Genomic DNA, 23,321 nt, shown 5'->3' on the forward strand with positions numbered 1-23,321 from the left:
AGCTCTCCAGATCCAAGCCTGCTGGTTCCTGATCTAGGGGAACTCTACATATGTGAAAACCCCCCAAAACACATTACTTGACAAAACTGCACCAAGGTAGAAGAAGGTTTGAGAGTTTTTTTTTTACAAAAATGTCAAGTTAATTTCCCAAGAACAGAACAATAGGCATAATATACTTTGCCCTCCAGGTGGATGTGAATATTATCTATAAATGCCTCAAATGAATTGTTTTGTGATGGCTATTAAAATCCACAGAATACTCTGGCTTTACCTGGAATATCAGTTAATTAGAGAGCAGCACAAATCATTTAAATGAATGGAGGTGCAATGAACTCACTTTGCAAATCTTTTCCATGGAAATGTGCAAAACAAAGCACATACTTTGCAGTAGGTCAAAGTGGTTTCAGTGGTTTCATTGTAATAAGGACATAATTTATGGGCCGACATAATTTGTGAGCCTGGTCAGTACCTGGATGGGAGACCTCCTGGGAAAAACTAAGGTTGCTTCTGGAAGTGGTGTTAGTGGGGCCAGTAGGTGGTGCTCACCCTGCTGTCTGTGTGAGTCCTAATATACCTGTATAGTGACGGGGACACTATACTGTAAAAAGTTCTGTCATTTAGATGAGGTGTAAAACTGACATCCGGACTCTCTGTGGTCATTGAAAACCCCAGGGCATTTCTCAAAAAGAGTTTTCCCATTGGTCATTACCAATCATGGCCTCCATCTATAAATTGGCTCTGTTCTCCTCCACACTGATAGCTGATGTGTGGTAAGTAGACTGGCACACTATGGCTGCTTTCACATCATCCATTGGTGGTGGTGGAGGGGATCCCCATTACCTGTAAACTGCTTTGAGTGGAGTGTCCAGAAAAGCTCTGTATAAGTGCAAGGAACTATTATTACCAATAATAATAATTACCTTTAGCTCTTTGGAAAAAGGAAACCTTCATTAGGACATTTTAATACAGCAAAGCTCTGTGCAGGTACTGCACTTCTAAAACTGTTTAGAAACAAATAAATTGTTTAATTATTATTGTTTTTCATAGTTTATGCAGGAACACAAAAAAACAGTTTGCATTTGTACTTTGCCTCTGGCTCATGTGAGAAATTACTATCAATTTAATCAGAGGGGAACTTCCATCCATCAAGACATTTTCTAACCATTTCATACAGGGTCACAGGGGAGTCAGAGCCAATCCTGACAAGCAGCGGGCGCAAGGCAGGTTACAGCCTGGACAGGACACTAATCTATCTCAGGACATGAAACACAACCTCATGCCAGGGCCAGTTAACGAGTTGATACTGAACTGGTTTAGGTCAAGTGCTGAAATGAAAACCTGGACACACACAACGCCCTCCAGGACCAGGATTGCCAATTTCTCATTAAGGCCTGGAAACAGACATCCAACCTTCCAGTGTGTCCTTGGACTGTAAGGGGAAACCCAAGCACCCAGCAGAAACCCAGGCAAACATGGGAAGAACACAAAAACTCCACTCAGATAGCACCCCAGGACCAAAACTGAACCCAGAGCCCAAGCACTGTGAGGCTGCAATGCCAACCATCAAGCTACCCTAAAGGGTAATTTAAGATTAGCCAAACTGCATTAGATCAGAGTGGAATTAAGCAAGAAGGTCAGGGTAACACTATTACATTTACAGTATATACCGTGTCATGGGATCTTAAGTAATAACAAGCATTCAGGACTTCATTCTGGCATCTCATCCAAATGATACCAGCCCCTTCAGCACATTGTACTGTCACACCAAGAAACTGGCTTGAAAAGTCTTATCTAAATGCAAGAGCACCACCTACTGGTCCACCAACACCACACACATTAGCAAGCAAGTAATTCCTCAGAGGTTTCCTATCCCAATACTGAAGGCCCAGCTTTGTTTAGCTACAGAGATCCAAAGAAAACACACAAGAATGTGGTAACACCAATGTCGAGCAGAGATGATCAGAGTTGCATTTACCTCCATAGTGATCCACATATTTGGCAACTGAGAGATGAAGGATCCATCTTTGCAGATGCCTAGTATTTCAGTTCCTGTCTCAGCCTGTGAGGATAAGTCCAAAAATCATTTTCTCATAATGGCAAGGCCTGCTATTTCAGCACTGCCATTACGAGAAAATGTGAGTTTTGTTAAAAGAGGAAAAAAAAAGAAGCTTCCGAACGCTGCATTCTGTACTTCAGGAACTGACTAACGGTTCATTTGAACAACATGAAAAGAAAGGATCAAAATGATTACAGAGAAAATCCTACACTACTTCCGCTGGTAGCTAGAGCCAGTAGGAGTTAAATTATTTTCACTGTAGTTGTACACACAAAGCAATCCTATACACTAAAAAGAAACTACTAAGCAATATAAATGTCACAGTAACAGTGAGTGTGTAAACGGGATTTGAATTAGGAAACCTGCTGTGCCTGTGCTGCCTTAGAATAGAATCCCGACACCAGCAAGCTGGCCCATGACGCCACTTTGCTGCCATCCAGCTTGCATGTAAGCATAAATAGGAACAGGCTTTGCTTTCGCAAAACAGCTTCTACACAGGAGGGAAAGTGGCGTGCAACGGGAGTTTTTAAAACAGGGTGCCAGATAAATGGCACACGCTACGATTTCAAGACACTTTCAGGCTCACTGCTGTGCGTACAGGTTTCCTTTGCACGTCTCTTTCCTCCAAGCCCAGCTCTGACAATATCTTCATTGAAAACACTGTTCATAAAGGGTTCCGACTGTTGTATTAGAACTGTAAGTGGTGGTGCTTGGCACCAATAACAGCTGCAGTGATATGAGTTGGAAGAACAAGAACTTTTCTTTAAAAAAATTAAAAGACATTAGACAAGTAAGCTAAGTGTCGGTTTTCAATTTCTTTTCACACTGCTTAAGCAATACATTCCAGATGTAATATATATAGCTAAGAAATCTTGCTCCTTACCACTACAATGCCATAAATCAGACAATATTAGATTTTATTTGCTTACTTTTTTTTCTCTTCAATATCTATGAACTTTCCAAGAGTACAACAGGTCTTTCTCTAAAGCCCTTCCTTTTTTTACCAACTTAAAACCTCTTACAGCCCTATGAATACTTGGAATGAAAAGAGACCACAACACACTGTTAAACTGGAGCTACACTTTTCATTCATTATCAGAAGGCTTCTTGTCATGGTGAGGGTCACAGCAACCCAGAGCCTATTCTTAGAGCACCGGGCACATGGCAGGCCTCAGAGTCATCAAACGGGATCCTAATATCAGGGCGATGAAAGAAACTGCTTTTCTTCCACCATACATGAGCTTTCAGACTTCCAGAGAAAGTAAATGATCATTGTTTGCAGATGTGACATGGCTATCGGTAACGCTGTGCGTTGTATATTGAATGATGAACCCTATGCGGAGTTGTGGAGCCGAGTCAGGAGAGATTTTTAGGTAAATCCAAAACATAAGGGCGGAGGCGTAGTCAAGGGCGAGTTCCGGGTTCGATACCGAAGGTAATCCAGGAGGAGAAGGCAGACAAATCCAAAACGCTAGACTCGATCGAGTTCAAAAGGTGAGTTCTGGGTTCGAGTATCCAAAAGCAAGAACAATAGTTATCAATGCGAGGCAAGAAGTTCTGAGGAAGCTAACAATACCAAGCAATGTTCAGTGAAACGGAGAAGGCTTGAGTATGTCTGGAAATAGAGGGTGTGTTAGCAAGTGAGGTGCTCTGATTGGAAGAAGGGTTAGATCATTTGTGGGGATTGCCTCCAGCTGGTGCTTGATTAGGGTGAGAGGATTCTGACTAGCAGCAGGTGTGACACTATCACTGGCAATACTAAAAGCTCAAAGGCACCCATAAAGTCACAGGGTTCACCGCTGCACAAGAAGGAAGCTAATTTATTATTAATCATTATTAGTAGTAGTAGTCCAGGTGGGTAGCTGCAAAGGAACAAGTAATAGGTTTATTCCACGATGAAAAGAGAAAAAAGAAAACAACGTTTCAGCCGTGGAGCCTTCTTCAGGTGTGAGGAACTTCAGGTGCTCACACCTGAAGAAGGCTCCACAGCGGAAACATGTTTTCTTTCTTCTTTCCAGGATGGAATAAACCTAATTATTATTATATGCTGAAATGGCTTATATACAATAGATTACATTGATACAGATGGGTTTGCTGAGGCCAGCTCGGTAGAGTACAGTACAGTACTTTGCTCTTCGGTGTAGCAGCTTTGCTACCCACAAGCCTCCAGTCAAGAGTCTAAAACCCTAACCTCTACTCCCCTCTGCAACAGACAGAAGCCCATATAACATCGGAGCCTGTGCATCGATTTCATAGATCCCAGGCACAGCCAGGGTTCCAACCAGCAATGTCTGAACTATCATTTAAATACTTTACCACCTTTACTTGGTGAGACGCTCAGGAACACCATAATGTTCACCATTTTCATAAAACAACTTCATGACATTCTACGACTAATTAGCTACTGTGCAACCAAATGAGCATAACTCGCTGAACGGCACCCCCTCATCTGAAACGTTCCTTATAACAAATACTATGCCAGTTTAAGGTCAGAGCTGCGTTTCATTTCGCTCAAACCTGCAAGAGGCGGGCCATCTCTGGAGTTATTTAGCACACCGAACGCATCAAGACGTTTTTTAAAAGGGGAAATGTAGCACACAGGCCGAGTGGGAACTTCCAATATAACTTCCAATACTATATGGAACTTCAATTTTCATTTTGTTCTATAACAAAGATAGTTTAAATTAAATGATAGGTGCTTGGGTCAATCCAAGAAAGCAAAGGGCTAGTAGGCTTCAGACTTTCTTGACAGATGCCACAGGGGTTAAAGTGTCCTTTTTTAAAGTGATTTGCAAAGACTTCTGTCATCTAGAATGCTGCTTTGTTACAAGAAGCAAATGTCTCTCCTCCAGACAATACTGAAAAAACTTTTCGGGTGAAACATTTTCCAAACTAACTCCCTGTTTTCCAATTTCTTAATAATCTATCCATTTTCTGACCGCTTCTGCCAGTTCAGGGTTGCAGGGGAGCCAGAACCTATCCCGGCAAGCAATGAGCGCAAAACAGGGTACATCCTAGACAGGAAGCCAGTCGATTGCAGGGCAAACACAGACAGCCACAAACAAGCACTCACACCTCGAGTCAATATTCATAGAAGTCAATTAACCAACCAGTATGTGCTTTGGACTGTGAGAGGAAACCAGAGCACCCAAACAAATCCACATGAACATGGAGAGAACCTACACACTCCACACAGACAGCACAACAAGTCTGGAACTGAATCCAGGGCCCCAGCTCTGCCAGGCATCAATGCTAACCACTGTACCACCATGCCCCCCAATATCTTAATAAAAAATAACCCAGAAATCTGTATTTTTACTGCAAATGAATATCCACGTTTAATTAGATTATAAAACAATGTTATATAATGACAAGCAAAGCATGACTGATTTGGCACAGCTCACTAATTACATTTGATTTCAAAGTTTACATGTATGTGCGCATTTACCATTCTACAGACATTAAACAGTTGAAATAGTTTGAATCACAGATAGAAATGTAATACACGACAAAAGAATACTTCTAAGGATGTGTTGTTGAAACTCATGGAGAATCTTTTGAGTGTGCACAGCATGGCGAATCTTCCAGACAAATCTTCTTAACAGCCGTTACTGCTACAAACCTTTCAACAAGTTTCCAAACAGCGTGAACTGTTCTCCATTTACACAGAAAATAAATTATGTAAAACAAATTTTAAAAAGCCCAAATACGGTGGTGTTTGATACAAACCAATTAAAAGCAGTAAGACCTCAATAAAACTGAAATTAATTATGCAACCACCAGCTGGGAGAAAAGATGTTAAACTATTCAGTGCCACTGAGAGTTTTGCTCTTACATTTCAAAAGGTTCCGTTTCGTCCTTCATTAAATACCGAGTTAGTTAAAACAAAATGTGGAAACTGTTTTTTTTCCGCTTCAGACAATCTATCTCCAATTTTTCTGACAGTACAGCATCTAACAGAAGTCTAATGTGAGTATCGAAAACAAAAGCTCTGCGTTTTGATTTCATTTCGTTCAAGTATATACCCAACTCGAAAAAAGTCATTATGGATAGGCAAAACGCTTTAACGCGTCTTAAAATCATTGTCCACATACTGCGCACCTTCGATCATATACATACAACACGAAACATAAAACATTACATTTTCTTCACCGATTCCGAAGAGCGATGCAAGAAACAAAGTATATTTGAAGAAACATCACAATAAAAAACCTAAGTAGCAAGAGCTGGTATGCTTTTCTTTCCAATCCTTCATCTCCAGCACAATCGGGAAAAACTATCCGTGCCATCAGACCCACACAGACACGTGTCTCCGATCTGGAAAATGCAACTACCTTGTGTACCACACGAGCTGGAGCGTTTAAAACTCTTTCGCTTGCATCATATACCAAGCCTATTGCAGATCTACTACGGTACACTGAATCCACGTTTTCCCATCCTGAAACGAATTTTATTTAACTGTTTTTATACAATTTAGTCCGAAAGCCATTTACTTCGCTTAAATCCAGCCCGCTGCCTTTCAGACGCAGTGAGCACAACCGAAAGCACAGAATCACTGCGTGACGCAATTGGCACAGCGAAATCTGTAAGTGCAAAAAGGTTCAGTTCGACGTAAGGAAACTTAAACCATAAACACGTGAGTGTGTCTGAGTATAAACCAGTTTATAACCCTTTTGTTTTCCCACAGGTGCCTATTTAAAAAAAGTGTTATCTTGGAAACTGTTGATAATGCATTTAAACCGGACACAGCTTTGTATGGGTATCGTTGTCCCCTTGTTGTTCGTTCCGATTCCAGATTGGGCAGCGCAAAGAGCCTTAACTAGCACTTTTTTAAAGTGCAAAAACTTTTTTGTCTGAAAAAGTGCGGCGCTTAATTGGCCACCCGCTCGGGGATCCGGGTGCTGAGATACTTGGCAACATTCAGCGGGGGACGCGTACACGCGGACAAGATGTATCGGCAGCTGCACAAACTTTATATTGAATTCCAAGACAGCGGTAACTTGGAGGCAGTGGCCATTAAGACAATCATAACCGTTTCTCCAAACAATATAAAACATTTTCAACAAGCCAACCCAACAGGAAAGGGCGACTGTAGCAGCAGCAGACTGTCGACAAGTGCTGCCTGCATGCGCAAAGCTGTAGCACCGTTGCGCAGCTACAACAACCCGTGTTTTTTTGTGTGTTTCGTACACTCCGATTGTCCAGCAGAGAATTTTGCTTGGAGCCTTTCTTTACTGGCATTCGGCAATCCAGAGCGCAAAAGCAGTTTACCGTTCTCATGGCACGATTTGCATCGCTCCATTATCCCCTGAAATCTCCTTTACACGGCTATATTGTCAGTCCCAAAACGCCCCTATTTTGGGCCACAAAAGGCCAGATTAAGTTGATCAAAGGAAAAGCCAAGTACAAAACGCACCTTTCAAACCGTAAGAGAGAGGCCCCCTTTACAGACTGCTGCATGGCAGGGGAGTGCAGCGTAAAAGCGGGCTGAACCAAAGAAAAGATATCCAAAGAACACCGTGTTTACATAAACAGTTTTTCATCTGGGTTATTTTTAAACGCGATGAAGAACACATCGAAATAAAGCACATCGGCTACCAGCCATGTACTGTACCAGAACCATTACAAATGGCCCAAATCTGAACCCTAAAACGCTGCGCTTTGCGGCTCGGTGCCACCTTTTCCAAGAAGCAGCTTGGCGCACAGGACCGGTGACCCTTCCGGCTTTGCGCGTCTTTCCACTGCCTTCGTTTTAAGACAAAGTCAGATTAAAACGATACAAGGGGGATCCGAGGGTCCATAAACCACAAAGGCCACACGGAAGACCTTTAGTGGCAACGTGTAAGGGCAGTTTCGACTTTACAAACCGGTGCGTTTCCCCTCTTTGCAAAGCTAGAACACAAGAGAGCGATGACGCCATTTTCTGCAAAAAAACAACCACGTACGGGAAACAGAGGCACGGAATCAGGTCGCTTTTAGCGCGACTCTAGGCCCAGACATTAACTTCACAACCGGTTCCGAAGGTGCTTTCCAGAGTTTCTCACCTGTCTGCGGTCCAGCCAAGGACTGAGGTCCCGGTAAAACAGCGTTGCAGTCGCGGGTTTTGTCTGTGTGGCTTCCCCCAGACCGTCTCTCGGTATCTACTGGAGATTGTTTATCACTGCTCTCAGCACCGGTTCGCTCTCAGGCTGAAACTGTTCCTTCGGCAGCTGCCTTTGTGCACTGAGAGGGAGACCTTTGAGAACTGAAGAGCTGCTGCTGCGCAAAGGTGCAGTACTTGCTCCACTCCACAGCAATGTGAATGCCAATGTCGTTGCCACTTTGAAGGGGTGGGCAGGGGGCAGCTGACCCCCTGCAAGGGTGGGCAGCTGCAGCCCCAATTGTTTTTAGCCGTGTGTGTTTTTTTTTTGTCACTCTTCGTTCGGCGCAAGCATATTTCTCCCAAAACTCAAGAGTGCCAATAACGAGATAAAAACCGAAGAAAACTTTTTTGATACGGAATTTAAAACGTCTGTTGCTTGGTGTACATTGGATTTATATTTTTTAAAAAGTTAGAAGATGGGTTGCAATATCACCATCCAATGAATCTTATAAATTAAGTATTTATTCAAGACGTGCCCTCGAACACAAATCCAGGCGTAATTACTAGTGAACTAGTGAAAATGTGCTAAAATAGCCGAAGCACTCAAGGTTGGTGTGGATCCAGAATGTACCTCAAATTTTAGGAATAGTGTCAAACGTTTAGCACAGCCAAGCTGAATTCGAAATTTGTCTTCAAAAATCCGAAATCAATATTTAAAGTATTTTGTTATCCACATTTAAGAAGTGGTGCTTCCGCTTAATTTTCCATATTGAGTTTTGATCGTTTTGATTTTCTTTGTCACCTTGTAAAGTTTTCAAGTGAAATTACCACAAGTTTGATTTTTACGAGTTAAAGAAACTGTCATGAGTTTACAGTACCGCGTTAAAAAATAATTCATTGTGATGTACCCTTGAAGTCATGACTCAATCAACACTAATCCTAATTAAATGATTGGATTTTATTCCAAGTTTCCTTTAATGTTATGAATTTATAGTATTTACAAGTACAAAATTATTTTTGTCTTATTGAGCAATGGTTTACAAAGGATTGGAAACTTTAAAGCATTTACTTTTACGCATGTTAAAAACCATTGTTGTGTCTTTTTCCATTCATTATTTATAATCAGCCTCTTTCCCTCGCTTCTACGCTACATTAAAAAAGCGAAAAGTAGCCTTCCATCCAAATACAAACACATACGTTCACGAAAAATAAATCGTACCAAGTATAATAGGGGTCAAATCGGTTTTTTCAGTTAAAACGAATGCAATGTGGTCTTTTACAACACTAAATCATTTTACTGTCAAAATGTGGGCAACAGTATTAAAGATAACGGCCCGAAAGGTCGTGGGTTCAAATCCCAGGTGGCATGCTGGTCTTTAAACCCTTGAAAAAGGTACATTATTAAAAAGCTCCAGTAATTGCGCTGCCGTATATATGGGTCTCGGCATTATTGAGTATAGTATTGTTATCTATTATTGTAGATAAGAATTTGGTCACAAATTGACGTGCTAATAAAGATAGAGCAAAACGTTACAGTCCGTATATCATGTATTTTTTTCTCTGCATACCTTCGGAAGTTTGACGTGAATTTGACCACGATTAGTTAAAGTTATCCAAACGCTTTAAAGTGATATCCCTGCGAACGTAAAACTCAAATAAGGATGTATACTGTAATACGGAATACAATATACTAATTATATAGTATAAAGTATACTATATGCTGATCGCCCAGGAAAAACGCCCGGAAATGGAAGGATTATAAACGAACACATGACTGCTTGGGTCTACTCTATGTTGATTTTTTAGCAAACCTATTTCAATAATAATAACGTTCAGGTTACCTATATAAAATGAATTGATTTAAACGTGCACTATAATCCCAAAGATAATGCCCTGATGATTTTGGAGATTTACTCCTTCACTATACAGTATCTCTGTTTAATCTTCAAGTGACCTGTTGGCTGTCTTTCCCTATCAGGACACTTTGCTGCTACTGTATATTCTACACGTGTAAAAGACGTTTATAGTTTGGGAGTACTTTGAGTAGAAGCGCCTTCTATTTACAACTCCTCTTGCATGAGGTAATTGATCCCATTTATTTATTTCCTCTGCATAACCTTTAGATGAATTACGTGAAAGAAACTATATCAATGTCCATTTTGATTTATTGTCATTCAACCCCTTGGGCTATTCTGCAACCACTAGGGCAAAAATCAACCTTTCAATTCAAAATATCGAAGAAGCCAATTTCAATCTCCCCAGTGTCGGATAAAAGACCTTGAAGGCCTAGGTTTGTAATAAGGTTTTAACACTTTAACATAGGTTTATTACTGTACGCTGTAAGAGTCCTGCATAGTGGCACCATTCTACTGTATATTATGGTCCAAAAAGCCAGTTCAGCTGAAGAATTCTGTAGCACTCTGGAACAGACAAAGAATAATTGTGCCTGAAATGGATTGAGACAACCCAGGAATTACCTGAAACTTGTGTGATTTATACATTTGAAATATATCCAAATCTTAGTTTTAGGAAGTTATTATTATTTACATTTCATACAGATTCTTGTTTTGTGACTGATTTTTGTTTTGTTTCCATGTTACAGAGTGTTTTAAAATTCTCAACCATCGGAACATATTAAATCCTATCTCATTTTATGTCATTTTTTTAAATAGGATCTTAGTTTAATTATTTTTTATGCCTAATGCTATCTATAACCACTGTAGTTGTTTATTTATTGGTACCTTAGCAAATTCTATAATAGTAATTGGTCTTTACCTTCATTTTCTCAGTGAAGCCCTGTCACTCAGACTGGAGTAATCGGTTACTCTTAAAAACACCACACTGGTCAATACGTTTTACTGCTTAGCCCCTATAAAGTACTTTTTATAGTGATGAATGACACTTCCTAGGGGAAATATGACTTAAAGCTATTTCTTAAACTGTTCATTATCAGTTCTAATGGCAGAATCAACATGTTCAAAAGCTGCTCTTTTTGTTAAATACACTTTACACATCCTATTACGTTAGGCTGCAGCTTGCCTTGACACCTTCTTTAATATGATTAATCATATACATCAGCTGACTTCTATCTTACTTGTATTAGACAAAAGGAAACTGTTTTGCAAAGACAATTGAACCTATTAAGTGAGTATGCTGCCTTCCATTCATTATTTTTAAATAGGATTACCATTTCTACAATTGAAGCAGATAACAAAAACAAATAAACTTTTACCAAATGGCCTCCCCTCATTTCAATATTTCTAAAGTTCTCATGTTTTCCAGATCCATCTGACATTAGTTTGCTTTAGTCCAGCTGCAATTGGTCCTTTAATAACTAAAACTACTACTTCCTTTAGTACATGGTTGGTGGTTTCGACTCTTGATGTAGTGAAACCACTATCAGAAACTCCCACTTTAAATCCTCATATTATCAGTGATTTTCAGTATATCTGTAATTTGCCCTTTTTGCACATGGATTTTATCCCATTAATAAATTATTTTTCATATTGCATGATAATCTACTAGAAAAAAAATGATTCTTTTGAACTGTTTCAGTCAGGTCAATAAGTTTACTTTCAATTACAACATCAGAACAGCACTAAGGTTAATAATATATTTATATCTCTAACAAAAGTGTATCAATTTAAAAAATATTGGTTTATATTTAAGCTCCATGACAACATTTATGTTTCATACATAATACATTTAATGAATGTGGTTTCTTTTTTGGGGAGGGAATGAGAGAGAGAGGTGATGGAAATAACTGCTCAGGATTTATCTACTTGTACTAGCAATACTGGGAAAAGCCAAAAAGTAATTTGTTTTGCATGGGTTAGAAGCTCAAAATTAACTAATTTTCACAATCTTACAATACGTGTAAAGAATGCCCCAAATGGGGGAAAATGCTGTACAAAAAATAAATTTAAAGTACACCATTTAGAGATTATATGTAACTTTAAATAAGTTGTTTGTAAAATAAAAAACTATTCCATCTGAAGTCACACCCTCTAAAGAGAGAACTGTAGAGCTTAAACTTTAAAAGTTGCAGAACACTTCATTAAGCCATCCTTCCTGCAAAAAAGAAAAAAAATAATTATACTAATTTCAATAGGTCCCTTATTACCTGTAGATACCTAAATATTTACAATTGATAATTTAAGACGTAAATAATGTATGCAAAGGAACAAGTAAAGGTTTATTCCACGCTTAAAAGAAAAGAGACACATCATTTCAGCTGTGGGGCCTTCTTCAGGTGACCTTACCTTTACTTTTCTTTGCAGCCTACAGAGATGCTGACGCTGCAACCTACATAAATAATGTATGTATACAAAGCTATTTATTAGTTTAAGAAAATAATGTGATTAATTCACATTTTCTTTTGTGTATGAATCAGGAAGTATTCTGTATTAAACTTATGAAAAGTTTAACATTAATACAATTTTGTGGTTAGGAAGTAAAATATCTATCAAAAAGGTTTATCTTGCCCGATACAATGATGCAAACTTGTGTTAAATGTCCCAAAAACCCAATTACCCCTATCTGGCAGTTCAAATAATTAAAAGAATGAGATAATAAGCACTAATGCAGTAAAAGTTGATCAAACACCACCATGATGACATGTCTTTCAAGATAACCAGAATGTTGAAAATAAATCTATGTGTAATGCTGACAAGGTGTATAGTCTTGCAAGTACAATGCATTTATCATTTTTTTCTGATTCTTGTTAAAGTATATTTGCTAGCACACTGAGCTACAGTGGGCAGAGCTTAAAGCTTTTATTTTTGAATGCATAACATTAACATTTATCTAATACCTACTGAGACAAAATGATGTAGTTGTATTTAACCAAACAGAACACTTGCATGATACCCTGTAAACTGTTCAAGCAATCAACAGAACTTTTAGAAAGGTTATTGCAAAACATTATTACTCAATATGGACATGTTGTGATTGTAAATCACATAATTAAAACAAAGCAGTATCTAAAGCTCAAGTTATAGCAAGCAATCAAAACTAAAAATGTAATATAGATGTGATTATACTTAAACATGCAATGGATATGTTCCCTATCTATCATATAAAAGTGTGATTTGTACTAATAGCAACTAATAGGAATTGTCCACTCCAAATTTCTTAGCTGTCAGATTAAATGCACCATAGCTTTGGCAATTACAGACACCTTCGTTTACCTTTTCTTCCATTTCAACTTCTACTTCTTAATGTACATGGTCAGACACCGGCACGTAACGCACAGCAATTACTGATGTGACAATGTCAAAGGAAAACCTAAAACATGGAGCTAACTGCTAATAAGAATACCAGGAAAGACAGCATATGGCCTGCTTGACTTGATTCCATTTTAATAAATCTCTACAGAAAAAAAAAACAGGCATCTTGTTCGCTTTTTGCTAAGTGCTATATATAAGCGATAATTCCAGTGTAAAGGTATTATGAAAAGTTATAAGCAATGTGAAAAATACAACTCAGAAAGGAGTGGTACAAATGGTTAATTACTTACGCCTCTTTCTTAAATGTATCCTGTGATATTCTGTTGAATTCACAACCTTCCGGAGATTCATCAAATGTTTTAATTCCCAGTGTTTTCAGTGCTGTAGGAAAAATAAAAATACACATTTTAAGAATACATTCATCACCTGCATAATATTGAACATGTTTTGATTTAAAAATCCCAATTCACCTTCTTTGTACTGTGCAAGAGTGATATATCCTTGCCTCGGGGGATCGAGAATTCCAAAAATTGCTTCTAAATTGGAGTCATTGAAAAGACAGGGGCTGTCCGCGGTTCTCATTCTGGTTACTTTCAGCATTTCAAGTTGGGATATCAAAAACTCACGAGGCCTTTCTGTGAGAGAGAGAAAAAGTGTGTGATGATAACAGATCTTCCATCAATCATAAGAAGAGAAGGCGTACACCCAGTTTGCATAAGATGACTTTGTACGATCATCTGAAAAAAACATACCATGGTTTTTCTAGTTTAGTTTGTCACTTTTTGCATCACAACGCATTTTTCAGCTTATACTGAGGCTGTTTCTAATTGAGTGCCCTCCGGTGTGTTCATTATCGAGCTTGACCTGACGTCTTGTCCTTATTCAAAACGGAAAGGACACTCTTTACACTTCTTCCTGTTGTTTGACTCAGTGAATACATTTAACAGTAGTTGTAAAACATCAAAATAATATTGACTGTTATAGAGAAATGCGAGTAGCTCCAGAAATATACAGGTTATTTTATCTTAAAACACCGATAAAATGATAGAGTAAACATAAGCGCTATGAAAATTGATGTAGACAATGCGTTTCCAACTTCCAAAACAAAAACTTAATAACACATGCTTTAGTTTTCCTTTTCCATGTACAAAGAAATACAAGACATGCATTTGTCCTACCAATCTGTCAACACGTTCTGTTTTCGCTATTAAGTGTTGTAAATGCAATGGTGTCTGTAGCTTGACCGCACTGACTACGTGTTAGGAAAATGTTTACCTACCTGGTCTGTGGAAAAACAGCATGCTAGCTAAGTTATCCATCAGATCGAGGATTTTGTGTTTTTCGAGATAGCTAGCAGCTTCTCGCTCCCGAGGTGTCGCCATGTTGTTGATTTCGCAGGCACTGTTGCTATGTTACAGCCTCAGCCTCTGTCCAGTCACGTGAAACGAGGTAAACACTTGCACGCTGCACTGACTCATTGGCGTGAGGCAACGGCCAAATACTCATATTAACTACGTTCAGTTTCCGGCTCTGTAGTTCTTGTAGGAATGTGGGACCCAAAATGGGACTGCTAGAGTCGGTCACTAGCCTGGCTTGACGTTTATTTAACGGTCTGAGTGTAGTGTAGTTTTCATAATTATTTGAAGAAATCAAAGTATCCTGTAATTGATGATATCGTATGTTTTGCGTCGCTTACTTTTATCTATACAAACTATGGTGACATGCAGATGATGTCTTATCTTCCTCAGATAACGCGAAAAGCTCAGCAACACAGAGTACTTTAGTTTGGCTACTTAGATCACAGTAGTTATGAAACTCCCAACACACTCGGATTGCCAGCTTTTCAACAGATAAGAACCGGGTATATTTTTCGACAAACTTTCTAGACAGCTTTTATTGTCCCCCACAATACACGTTTATCTCAAATATAAAGGATTTAAAAACTGCTTTTTCACATTAACACTTCTTCATCCAGGATGTGTATAAATGAATAGGACTGCGATAGAAGATACTTTGTTAAATGCGCAACATTTGAAGCTCAATTATTAAATGGGCAGTTGGCTTGCAGTGCTCTCAAATAATATATAAAAAACAATAAATCCCAACTGGCAGATTTTAATTTAAAAAAATATTTGTAATTTGATACCGGTATTTTTAAAAGTAGTCTTGTTCTGGTTTCTAATTGCACCTGGACATTGAAGCTGAAAGCGGGACAAACCCCAAAACCCACAACACACCCACTTTCTACTTTTATAACTTTTATTTCGAGTACGCAATTCAACGAACGTTATATTCCAGTATTCGATTACATTTATTTTAACATTTTAGTGACCCTGTAGAAGTAACTACTGATTGCAAAGGAACAGGTTTATTCTACGATGAAAGATGCATTGTTTCAGCAGTGGGTCCTTTTTCGCTATTGATTGTTGCGTTCGGTGTGTTTGCGTGCACTTGTGCGTCTGTCTGTTGTGGGCTTTAAATTTGGAGGCTCTAGAGTTACTGGTTGTAGTTTGTCGTGAGCAATTAATATTTTTAATAAAAAGAGAAATCCGTAACCTTCACCTTTTTCCTATGTTTTCTTGTTAACGCGCAAAGAAAAGTTCAACGTTACGCCGGTGATCAGGAAATATTAATAAAGCCAGAGATGGCTGTCTTCATCAAACGTGCCAGACCGCTAATCCTTGCGCCAATGTTGGAAAGGTTAAGGAACCTGAGCACAGTTATAACCTTTAAATAACGACGAGAAGAGAAGAGAAGCGGAGAGAAATAATCCGGGCGGACACAGCAGTAGCACATCACGAAGCCGGTGAGCCCGGTGAAGTTACGTACAGCAAACGCAACAGCGCAGGAGAGATGTGTCTGGCCATGGGCCACAAGGCAGCTTGTGTGATATGTTCGTGCTGACAGGGGTCACTGTGTAAGGGTAAACAGAATGAATACGACGGAAAAGTATGTTGAAAAGCTTTCCTTCTGTGGTTTTAAACTATTGTAAGCCTTTAATAAGGAGGACTAGACCCACATATAACAGCCAGCGAACGTGTTTAACAACCGAAACAAAGCGGCAAAGCAAGGTTGGTAGATATTTTTTTACGCCATGTTGGCTTCTGTAGCCTTACAGGAACAGGAAATGCGAGTCACAAAACAGACTTGGCACTACAAGGATATTACAAATGGAGTAAAAATAGTGTAAACGAATTTAAACAAACTACCTAGTTATTAATAACGCTTGCTGGGCCTAAATGAATGTGAAAGCCTTCATTCCTCGCTTATCTAATGAAGTACTGGAAAATCTGCAGTCCAATATAAGCAGGATAAATCAGAATTCTGCTTTTCTTTGGACTACATTGTCTAAGGAGGAGAGGGACAATCTAGATCAGACAAGCTGGCAGCAGGAGAGCTTTCTGTAATGGAGCCTGCACAACTTACAGGGCCAGCCCCTGGGAGTGTGGAAGACCTGGCTGGGTTGCTGTGTGAGACAACTGGCATGGAGGAGAGCTCTCAGGGATGGGGGGTATTGCTGTGGACAGCAGACCTTATCACAGGTGGATTAAGATAGGCTGCTATGATGGATTGCTAACCTGGAAGTTTATATAAAAAAACTTGACATGTACATTGATTAATCAGTAGGGTCCAAGGGGAAAATCAGGAGAACTAGCAAATGCTAGAGAGGGGGAAGCCACCATGGGCTTCAGCACTTCGGAGGTAAGCGATTTTATAATGCTCTGTTCACTGCACTGAGCTGCTGCCTTGGGGGAAGTGATCCTGCCACTGGGTTTAGACAATGTCTTCCAAGCCAGGTGCATGTGTCTGAAGGGCTTGGCGTCCTGGCTACAGATGTTCTGTACCTAACCCTAAAAGGATATCCAGACCAGCCACCTGCTGTAGATCACTAGCTGGCAACTAAAGCCTGCATATGGGGCTTGACTCCTTTTAAGCCTCCACCAGCAGGTCAGGATTGACCCTGTCTACCAAGTCTACCCTGGCCTCCTTTGCACTAGCTGTGTTCCAAAGCAGAACAGATAGAAGCTGCACTCAATGAAGGTGAATTGGTGGCCCTGGCTGCTGGCTCCCCATGATGTGAGACAGACCTACTGTAGATAGAAGACTCCAGTGATAGATGTAACCCAAACTACCCACAGTGGATGCATAGGATGGTCACCCTGATCAGATGTACTGCACTGCATGCTCCTGGAATGTGCCCTCAACTGTCTCAACTCTGTTGGCCCTTTGGGCACCCCATACACATCCAACGCAGGTACCTAATCTTTGCAATAACCTGCTTTGCTGTGTCCCCTTGGCCCTGTCACCCATCTAGGCCTCACCTCTGCAGCAGAGTACTGCTATTGTGGGCCCTGTTGTGCTACTCCCTAACATTTCCAGTAAAATGTCTATTTGGTCATCAAAGATAAGCTTGACAATCCCCTAAACAGCACATAGCAAAGAACACAGTCTCTGTTTAAGTCTGCCTGATCTGAAAAAGTCACTTCTTACTTTCCTTCTTCCTCTTCCTCGGGTGCCCTCATCGTTGTCTTTCCACATCCTTTGTGAATAGCTGTTTCAGCAAGAAGGTGCATCTGTTCATCTTGGGGATGGAAGCAGTGGCCTAGAGTACTGATAGTTGTGGAGTCAGGAAATCAGAACCTTTGGATTCCTAAGTCCTGTAGAAATCCAGAACAAGCCTTTTGACAGCATAATGAAGCACAGAACAGCATAGAGTATCCATAGCCTCCTCACAATTCAGTATACCTTCAGTCCTGTGGAGGAGGATGCCTTGTGGACTGGTTTGGAGATGTGCCCTGAAGACTTAATTTTATTCATTCCTGTCTCCTCAAAGGGCAGAAGATCAGGACACTGTGTTAAGAACAGATGCTACACTGATCTTAGCCAAAAGGCTGATAAGTGATAACTATGAGAAGTCCTCAGAGAGATGGCTTTATACAGATGTTTATTGCACCCTGGCAGTTCAACTCCCTCTGCTGACCTCTGCCCTTCAGCAGGACTGGGACAGATGCACTCCCATGATGTTGATGGCATGTCAGTCCAACGTGCAAGAGTCTCTGATCCAGGTCCAATGCCTGTATTCTGGGTGCATTTCCATTAACAGCCATTTCTCACTGGGTGCTCAGCCCCAAGGGGCCTCAAGGAAGGTTCTTGAAGCTTGACGGCAAATGGGTGGACCCCTGTAAGGAACTGGAGAAGTGGTCTACACAGTGCAAGGCCTCAAGATTGTTGTGCACTGTAAAGGGCTGGCCCTGTACCTTTGGATTGGTGGAGCAGAGGTTGTACCTGCTCCTGTGTCTGGGACAACAACTCCACCTGCAATGTCTCTGTGAGTGCCAGCAATCCATCAGAGTCCTACCCGGAAAGAGGGGGGCTGTGCAGACCCGACACCAGCACCCAGCTCAGAAAAGAAGATTGCCAGGTCACTTCTGAGACTTTCATCTTCCCTTGATGTCAAGGGACTGAGGGGGGGAGGAGTTTGTAATGACCCTGCAGTAATAAGTTTGTTGTATTTGTTCTATGCACTGTATATCTGTGTGCTTGAACTTTGGAAGTTCTGGAGTTGCTGGGTATAGTTCATCGTGATCCTTTTAAGAGAGAAACCAATAATTTTACCTCTGCCCTGTGCCTCCTTGTTATTACCACAAAGAAAAGGATTGACATTACAACTGTAATGATTTCAAGAAAAGCTAATGATTCAAAATAGATTTTGTTTTTTATGGGGTAGAATACATAAGTGTAGTTCTTGTTGATTCACATCAATGGTGGGTATTGGAAAGAATAAATTGTTTAAAATTTATTCAGTATTATTTTGTGAATTTTTGCTTGATGTGCATGATTTTTACATGTCTATTGATTAAGCTTTAATTAATTGAAACCTGTTGGCAAACAATATATCTTGCATTACCCTAAGTTCTGTTGTGTATTATTTATTCATGTTGGGATGGGTTAGCACAAGTTTTCTACATCTCTAGTGCACATCACATTTGAAGTTGACTTCATGCTTCTTTCAACCATAAAGAGCTAGTCATGTCCCTCTTTTCACTTCTCTCCATAGATTGGGCCTCATTAACTCTAGCCAAAAAAATGTATTTTGACTGATTGGTGTAATGGGCTGCAGTTATTTGTTGAAGTGCAGTGAGCTGAGGCTGTAGACTGAATCCAAGTGCAGGTAAGGAGCAGGTTGCTGAGGTGAGCAAACACGCTCTACAAAACATAGTCCAGGGCAGTAGTCAGAAAATGGGTAAGGATTAAAGCTAGGGAAGAATAAAGTTCAAGAGAGACCAGTAAAGTGCAAAAAATAGTGAAGTCACAAGAAAAACCTGAGAGAAATCCAAAACGTGCAGCCAAACAAAGCACAGTTGGAACAAAACAAACTCACGGAGAACACAAAAAATAGGATAACACACTAAGACTGATCTGCTGAGTATCACAGCGGGAGGTCTGTATAGGTCTGTCAGGTACTGTATATAGCCAGGCATTAAGTGCACAAAGGTGGAACTGATCTTTATTGACAGGTTAATTGACAGGTCTGGTGGTTGCTGTGGTGATTCTAGTTTGGTTTGCAATGCTTTGGTGAGAGCAGGTACTGTATGATAATCTGAATAAATGGGATTGTTAAAATTAAAGGAGCTGAACTTTGTATACTTTTAGGTAAAAAGTAGTCGTATGTTTTTCAGAAATGAACTAGTTTTTATTAGGTGGCATTCACCTCAATAAATCTCTAAATTATGCTTACTGTATATCCCACTGCTGTTTCTACTGCTATTTTATCATCTCTTTACAGGACCTGTTACTAATGTTCTTTGTACATTCAAGCTACATGAAAGCTACAGTGCTTTGAAAAAGTATTCACACCCACCTCCAAACAATTTACAAATATTGTTTTGACCAGGCTTTTGAATACATTGGAACACTTCTTTCCTATTTGATCACATCACATACACAATGCTTTAAAGGGGCCTTCTTTACATGTATCAAAGTTTATGGAAACAGAAAAATCATGTTTACTAAAGTGTTCCCCACCCCTGAGCCAATACTTTATAGAAGCACCTTTTGCAGAAACTTCATCTTTGAATCTGTTTTGGTAAATCTGCATTATCTTTGCATATCTGGATTTGGGGATTATCACCCTTAATTGCAGATTGGCTCAAGTTTTGTCAGGTTGGATGGGGAACGTTGGTGAACAGCAATCTTCAAGTCCTACATTCACAGGGGGGATCAAAGTGTGGGCTTTGGATGGGGCATTTTACCTTCTTGTTCTGAAACTACTCCTTTGTCACTTTGGCTCTATGCTTGGGATCATTGCCGTGTTGGAATGAAAACCTTCATCCCAACCCAAAGTGTTTTGCTGACTGAAGCAGATTCTCCGTAAGGATTTGCCAGTAATTGGCTCCAAATCATTGTTCCCTTGGTCCTGACAAGTACTGTACTTCAGTCCCTGCTGCTGAAAGCATTCCCCTAAAATGATGCTGCCACAGCTGACCACCTGTGTAATACCTGTAATACCATGTGTACCATGAAGCGGTGTTTGGGTTGTGTAACGAATAGCCCTTTCATTCATGTTCAGCTTTGTTTTATCAGACCAGGGAAACATTTGCCACAGGGTCTTTGTGTAACTCCAGGTATGCTAGTAGCTTCTGTCTTGCTATTCTCCCATAGTGGAAAAATTGGTGTTGTGCTGCAGAGCCTATTATCCTTGGACAGGTTCTCTGATCTCAGTCTTGGAACTCTGTAGTTCTGTTAAATTGATCATCCGATCCTTGGTAACTTCTCTGAACAAACTCCTTCTTGCCCCGTTGCTCAGTTTCAGGAGACAGCCTGCTCAAGGACATATTTTTTACATTTCCTAAAGATGTACCTGACTATGCTCCTGGGTGTCAAGCTTTATAGTGATCTCACAAGGAAATTAGGAATCTGTTTTTGTGTTTTTTTTTTGTGTTTTTTTGAAAGTGAATTTTCATCTCAATTGAAAGCATCTTATGTATTTTCCAAGCATATAAAGGATAAAAGTCAATTTGTTTCAGTTCTGTACAAACAAAAACATTTCTCAACAGAAACTGAAATTGATGTTTATCATTTAGGCCACAAACCCCTTTCAACTTCTTAATCGTAACCTTCATTTATAATAATATATTTAGTAAAAAAATACTGGTGATCAAAATTATAGCAACTCAAATTACACAGTACTCATTCTAATAACCAAGACAACACAGAATTCAATATCTTATGCAAACTTGTAAATCCAGTCAAATTGAAAATATAAAATGACATGTGTTTTACTATTTAGTTTCATTCGATTATCCAAAATAATCGAATGAAACTATTGCCTACTGTAGCGCAAACTCCTTTAGGAGACTGAAGATAATTTTCAGAACCTGATCTAACTGGGGAGTGAAATGAATATGTAGGAAAAGATTTCCCACAGACTTACAGTGTTACTGATAGAGCTACTGCGGTCCCATGAAAGCAAATTAAATATAATGATGTTTACTTCATAGTTAACCTAAACAAGAAAAAAAAATGTTCTGCTTATAGGAGTAAGGAGTACAATCCAAAGGTAAAGGTAAGGGACCCAGAAAATCAAAAACAAAATTTTTTTTAATGCTTAGGTAATTATTTTGAATGATGACACAATATCAGAGAATACACTAACAAGATGTTATTTGTGGAAACTGGTATCGTGGGGACATTGATGGATTGATGTTTGCCCATTATGCCTTCCAGCATGTAGGGGCAGCAACATCCTTTTGCTATAACATTAGTTTTTTACAGGACAGGGTTGTTAGCCTTGTGCCCAACCTCCAACATGGAGGACCTGGGACCCAACATGGGACACAAACCCACTACCCTGAGACTATGAGTCTCATGCTCTACCAACAGAGCTAGATTATGGGGAGAGGAGCAATTTAAATATCTTTGTTCTGGTGAGGAAACCATCAAAAGTTCCCTGAAAGCATACTAAAATACAGAGATAACCCAGGTCAACAGAACAAGAGATTAAAAAGTGTTATGGACAGGGGAAACCACCTTTGACATTACTCAGCGCCAGTAATAAACAATATGTGAAAAGATGACCAGGAAAGTAAAGATTTGTGTGCAGCAGCTACAGCAACTCATGGAGGTGGTAAGAGAAGACAAATGTATGTTTCTAAATCTGTAAAGTATCATATTGTATTCTTCAATGTAATTGACTCCTGTCAGAAAGACAACTTTTCCAACATAAAAAACACGCATGTTTTCAACATGATAATAATGAAAGTAAAACCAGATTAAACCTATTCTAGTTAAGTGTCAAAGCAAAGAAACAGAAATTGGTCTTCCTAGTACCCTGATTTCTACCCCACTGAAGTGTTAGAACATCACCTTGAGGATGTGACTGAAGCTTGTGTGCAGCATAAATACAATCTACATGAAGATTAGGAAAGATCTGATAGGGACAAATTCGTATTTAACTTGTGTGATGGGATACCTAGGTCATGTATAGCTGTGATTGATTACACATAGGCAACATGTAAAATGCTTTTAGCAAAATGCCTGCTAATATGAATTCTCTCTTTTGGTAAGGTTAATACAGCTTTCGATAAACCAACAATTAACTTTCCTAGCTTCTTCTCAGTAAAGGTTTCCACATACATTTTTTGCCAATGGATAATTTGTGTTTTGAATGTTAGCATAATGATTAATTATGAGTTGGTAACATTAACAGGATATGTGTGTTATATCGATGCATCTTGATCAATCCTTAAATTGCCCTAATCTTTTACCGATTATTAAGGCCATCAGAATGTGCTTTCTCAATGTTTTGTTCCTACGGTTAGCCCCCACCCCCATTCTCCTCACAGTATGGTACTTTTCCTATTGTTTAATGATTGCTTGGGAGGAAACCAGCATTCCCAATGGAGATCTGTTAGAATGGAGTATGCATTGTCACCTTTAGATTACATAAAAACCT

General features: G+C 39.6%; 2 protein-coding genes across 4 annotated transcripts in view; both read right to left on the reverse strand.

Moving 5' to 3' along the window:
- The window catches only part of LOC102690407 (zinc finger protein 800), a 56,414-nt gene extending 48,037 nt beyond the window's left edge, over window positions 1-8,377 (reverse strand). For 2 of the 3 annotated variants that reach the window (XM_015352409.2, XM_015352407.2), the window contains exons 1-2: window positions 8,101-8,377; window positions 1,976-2,059 (exon numbers count right to left, since the gene is read on the reverse strand). In XM_015352409.2, coding sequence (XP_015207895.2) covers window positions 1,976-2,022 — 47 coding nt within the window. In that variant the 5' untranslated portion in view covers window positions 2,023-2,059; window positions 8,101-8,377. The remainder of the gene's footprint in view (window positions 1-1,975; window positions 2,060-8,100) is intronic. The other variant, XM_015352410.2, reaches the window with a different exon arrangement.
- A 3,310-nt stretch (window positions 8,378-11,687) lies between these two features.
- Window positions 11,688-14,781, reverse strand: efcab10 (EF-hand calcium binding domain 10). Its single transcript, XM_015352270.2, has 4 exons — window positions 14,646-14,781; window positions 13,837-14,001; window positions 13,657-13,747; window positions 11,688-12,209 (listed from the first exon to the last, which is right to left on the reverse strand). Exons 1-4 carry the CDS (start codon window positions 14,746-14,748, stop codon window positions 12,167-12,169), a joined length of 402 nt encoding a protein of 133 aa, XP_015207756.1. The 5' UTR covers window positions 14,749-14,781; the 3' UTR covers window positions 11,688-12,166.
- Between the last annotated feature and the right edge of the window lie 8,540 nt (window positions 14,782-23,321).

Source organism: Lepisosteus oculatus, chromosome 7 (genome assembly GCF_040954835.1).
Source record: "Lepisosteus oculatus isolate fLepOcu1 chromosome 7, fLepOcu1.hap2, whole genome shotgun sequence".
Taxonomy (NCBI): Eukaryota; Metazoa; Chordata; class Actinopteri; order Semionotiformes; family Lepisosteidae; genus Lepisosteus; species Lepisosteus oculatus.